Genomic DNA, 4,963 nt, shown 5'->3' on the forward strand with positions numbered 1-4,963 from the left:
TCTCCAGCATTTATTGTTTCTAGATTTTTTGATGATGGCCATTCTGACTGGTGTGAGGTGATATCTCATTGTAGTTTTGATTTGCATTTCTCTAATGATTAACAATGTTGAGCATTCTTTCATGTGTTTGTTGGCTGTGTACATATTTTAAAACCACCACAGGTATCTTCATTTTTTTTTTTCATTTATTTGGTTATTGAGAGGTTGAACACTTTATACATTTTCCTTTGTGAATTATGCATTTGTTATCTACCAGTTTATCTATTGGGATATTAATGTTTTTCTTCACAATTTTTTAGAGTTTTCTCTGTATAGAAGCTTTACCTTTTATTTTGTATAAATCAGTTTATTTAAAATGAGAGTAGAAAAAATTAACATTATTAAAATCCCTTTAATGTCAAGCTTGACAGATCTTTTGGAAAAACTAGGTGTACTTTGCTTATTCCGATGTTTATTTCTTGCTGATCCCCATGTACTATGTTGCTCTTCAGTCTTTTATTTTTACTTTTTTTTTAAAGCTTTCCCAGTACTTTTTTTTTTTTTTTTTTTGTGGTACGTGGGCCTCTCACTGTTGTGGCCTCTCCCGTTGCGGAGCACAGGCTCTGGACGCGCAGGCTCAGAGGCCATGGCTCACGGGCCCAGCCACTCCGCGGCATGTGGGACCTTCCCAGACCGGGGCACGAACCCGTGTCCCCTGCATCGGCAGGCGGACTCTCAACCACTGCGCCACCAGGGAAGCCCTCCAGTACATTTTTAAAATTTTTTATTTATTTATTTTATGTTTGGCTGTGTTGGGTCTTCGTTGCTGCACGCGGGCTTTCTCTAGTTGTGGCGAGCGGGGGCTACTCTTTGTTGTGGTTTGTGGGCTTCTTATCGCGGTGGCTTCTCTTTTTGCGGAGCACGGGCTCCAGGCGCGCAGGCTCGAGTAGTTGTGGTGTGCGGGCTCTAGAGCGCAGGCTCAGTAGTTGTGCCGCATGGGCTTCGTTGCTCTGTGGCCTGTGGGATCTTCCAGGACCAGGGCTCAAACCCATGTCGCCTGCATTGGTAGGCAGATTCTTAACCACTGCACCACCAGGGGAAGTCTCAACTTCAGGCTTTTAAATCAAGTAAAAGGTAACAGTTTTCTTTTTTAAAAAACGGAAGCATGTGTATGATAAATTCAGATAATTATGCACAAAATGAATATTAGTACATGATATTTGTTGGAACATTTTTGTGGCAAAAAAATGAAAAGTATCAATGTTTATCTTTAATTCTCCTCTTCAGAGTTTACACACTATTAACAGTTTCTGTGAATTATTGTAGAAATAGCTGGTGCACATGTATGCCCTTTAATTCTCTCAACAAATGGTGGCATACTAAGCTTGTTGTCACCCTGTTTTTTAAAAATGGTGTATGTTGGAGCTAATGCTTACTCTAGAACTGTACTCCTTTTTATGAATGCACAGTATTCCTTTGTATGGGTGGGCTATAATTTTAAGTCTTTTATTGTTAGACAATTAGATAGGTTTCAGTCTTTTGATACTAAAAATAATGTTAGTAGTGAATATTATTTTACAGTCATCTTTACCCATATGTGGGGACATATCTGAAGGGAAAATTCCTAGATGTGAATTTATTGGGAAAAAGATATGTTTTAAAATTTTAATAGAGACTAAAATTGTGAAAGGTGTTATATCAGTTTATCCTCCTGAGTGCCAGTTTCCCTGCGCCCTGGCTAACATGGTATTATCACACTTGAGGGAAAATGTTGTTAGTCTTCATTTATTTTGCTTTTAAAAGTAATGTTGAACTTAAAGTGTTTAAAAACCTTTGTATTTTTTATGAACCATTTTTTCATGTTTTTGGCTTATTGTTGTGAGTGCTGGTCATGTTTATCATTGTTTTTGAAGAGCCCTTTATCAGACAGGTTGCAAATATTTTTTTCCCACAGCTTTTCAGCTTTCTGGGAAGAATTTAATTTTTTTAAAAGAATGTTGAATGTATTAGCTGTTCCTTTATGGATTTCATTTTACATGTTGTTACAAACAAATGGCTAATTTTCAAGTAACTAGAAAGTGACATTTACTTTTATTGTTCATAGGACTTGTGTAAGAGCTGTTGTTATATATGGGGGAACCCAGTTGGGGCATTCCATTCGACAAATAGTACAAGGCTGTAATATATTATGTGCTACTCCTGGGAGACTGATGGATATCATAGGTAAAGAAAAGGTAGGCTCTAGAGGGATAACAAAGTTGTGGTATTGATTAATAATTTATTTTGTTTGGGGAAGAGAGATGGGTATAAAGATACATACATTTATTACAGCACCATTTATATATTAGGCCCCCATCAGATGCTTTGAATGCATTCTCATATAAGTCTTAAAATAATGAAAATAGGAGGTAAATAGTATTTTCCATTTTATTCTTGGGAAACCAAACTTAGTGAGATTATGTAATTTATTTTAAACCTCTCAGTTAGCTCTAGTAAGTGATAGAGCTAGGGTTAGAATCTGGATCTGATTCCAGAATCCATATCCTATACCCCACTACACTGGGAGAGAAATGCAATAAGTGCTTTTATCTAGTTTCATATATGTCTTGGTGAAATAAATCTTTTTTCCTGAAAGAAAGCCTTTGTGGCATCAGTAATTTTGTCTTCTGTTTTAGGTGTGGGAGTGATATTATCCAGGACTATTAATTTTCTGTCTTCAGAAGAGATTTTAGGGCTATGTATTTCTTTTTGGTATTCACATACCACAGTATTACATCTCTGTATCAATATTTTCACTTCACTTTCATGACCCTGATTTGCTTTTTTAAGGCCCTTCTCTAAAGGGATTATTCAAAACATGCTCTTTCTGCGTAAAGGGACTTCTCTTAGGATACTTATTAAGAGTATCCAGAGAAATCCACCTTGATTAAACATCTTCCCTGGGGTACCAAAATAACTTGTTTTCATTTTGCAAATGTGTGCTTCTGTTTTTAGCACTAAGTATCCATGACAGGTAAGAAAAGTTTCCCAGTTGTTCCTGAGTGATTAGAGAATGGGGGATTTATTAAGGGTTTAAAGGAGTTAGAAATAAGTTTAGCAGTTATAAGACATTTGAATATGTCATGCTATTAAGAAATTTTATTTCTTACGTTAAAGAGTCTGACTTTATCAGATAATATAGTCTAGATCTGTGCTGTCCAATACAGTAGTCACTAGCTACATGTGGCTATTTAAATTTCAAAGTGCTATAAAATTAAAGATTCATTTCTTCAGGCACACTAGCCACATTTCAGGTGCTTATTAGCTGCATGTGGCTACTGGCTAACAGTGAAGATATAGAATTTTTAAGTAATTACAGAAAGGTGTGTTGTGTAGTACTGATCTAGATGTTTTGGTTTCTTTCTTATAAAATGTTTTATAACATAAGACAAAATTGAGAACTGAAATAAACACTGATAGTATTACCTAATCATAACAGTTCTCTTCGTTTTCTGCATTTATTTCTAATCTTCATCCTTAAGAATATATTAATAGTTGGAGTTGTAGAGAATATTTTAGTTTAATACATTAACTAGTATGCATTCTCTGCCCTCATCCTTGAAAATATCCTTAAAGATTGGTCTCAGACAAGTCAAATACATAGTTTTGGATGAAGCTGATCGCATGCTGGATATGGGTTTTGGACCAGAAATGAAGAAGTTAATTTCCTGCCCAGGAATGCCATCAAAGGAACAGCGTCAGACCCTTATGTTTAGCGCAACTTTTCCAGAAGAAATTCAAAGGTAAATTTTTTCTTCTTAAAAGTAGTTGCTATGTACTTGATGCTTTTATAGCAGGAGAAATAATGTGAATATCTTATTTTTGAGAGATTTACTTCATTTAATCCTAAATTTAAGATTGTAACATAGGTAGTTTAGAAGTATTTCCAGGAAGTTTACCATATTTTTCATTGTTTCTTACCTTAATTCCTGCCTTTACATTAGCATCACATTTTATTAAAGTGTGTGTGTGTGTGTGTGTGTGTGAGAGAGAGAGAGAGAGAGAGAGAGAGGGAGAGAGAGAGAGAGAACATGAGTGCAGCACCTAGCTAGGATTTAATAAGTGCTTACTAAATGAAATTATTTTTATTGTTGTGCCTTCTCCTCAAACCAAATAATAGAGCTTGGGGGAATTGTGCTTGTGTTGGAAAATTTATATACCAGTTTCCACAGATTTTTGTTTGTTTGTTTCCTGGTGCATATAAAAGTTATGTTTACACAATACTTTATTAAGTGTGTGACAGCACACCTTTTTATGTTTAATAAAACAATGTATATACCTTAATTTTAAAATACCTTATTGCTAAAAAAAATGTTATAACGTTTGATCATAAGATTGCACAAATTCAGTCACATTTTCAGGCTCCACTTCTAATTCCAGTTCTCTTGCTATTACCACCACATTTGCAGTTACTACCTCCACTGAAGTCTTGGACCTCTCAAAGTCATCCATGAGGGTTGGAATCAACATCTTCCAAATTCCTGTTAATGTCGATATTTTGACCTGTGCCCATGAATCATTAATGCTTTTAATGGCAACTAGAATGGTGAATCCTTTCCAGAGGATTTCAGTTGACTTTGCCCAGATCCATCAGAGGAATCAATATAAATGACAGCTGTACCCTTACAAAAATATATTTCTTAAATAATAAGACTTGAAAGTCAAAATAACTTCTTTATCCATGGGCTGCAGAATGGATGTTGTGTTAGCAAGCATGAGAACAACATTTATCTTGTGTCTCTCCATCAGGGCTCTTGGGTGATCAGGTGCATTGTCAGTGAGCAATGATATTTTGTTGTTGTTGTTGTTATTATTTTCCCCTGAGGTATTACATTTATTTATTATTTTTTAACATCTTTATTGGAGTATAATTGCTTTACAATGGTTTGTTAGTTTCTCCTTTACAACAAAGTGAATCAGTTATACGTATACATATGTTCCCATA

General features: G+C 35.2%; 1 protein-coding gene across 1 annotated transcript in view; it reads left to right on the forward strand.

Annotated features, from left to right (window-relative positions):
• DDX4 (DEAD-box helicase 4) overlaps positions 1–4,963 on the forward strand; it is a 79,402-nt gene that overhangs the window by 49,028 nt on the left and 25,411 nt on the right. Inside the window, exons 15-16 of the mRNA XM_024123695.2 lie at positions 2,084–2,213; positions 3,595–3,761. Of these exons, the coding sequence (XP_023979463.1) occupies positions 2,084–2,213; positions 3,595–3,761 (297 nt within the window). The remainder of the gene's footprint in view (positions 1–2,083; positions 2,214–3,594; positions 3,762–4,963) is intronic.

Source organism: Physeter macrocephalus, chromosome 8 (genome assembly GCF_002837175.3).
Source record: "Physeter macrocephalus isolate SW-GA chromosome 8, ASM283717v5, whole genome shotgun sequence".
Classification (NCBI taxonomy): Eukaryota; Metazoa; Chordata; class Mammalia; order Artiodactyla; family Physeteridae; genus Physeter; species Physeter macrocephalus.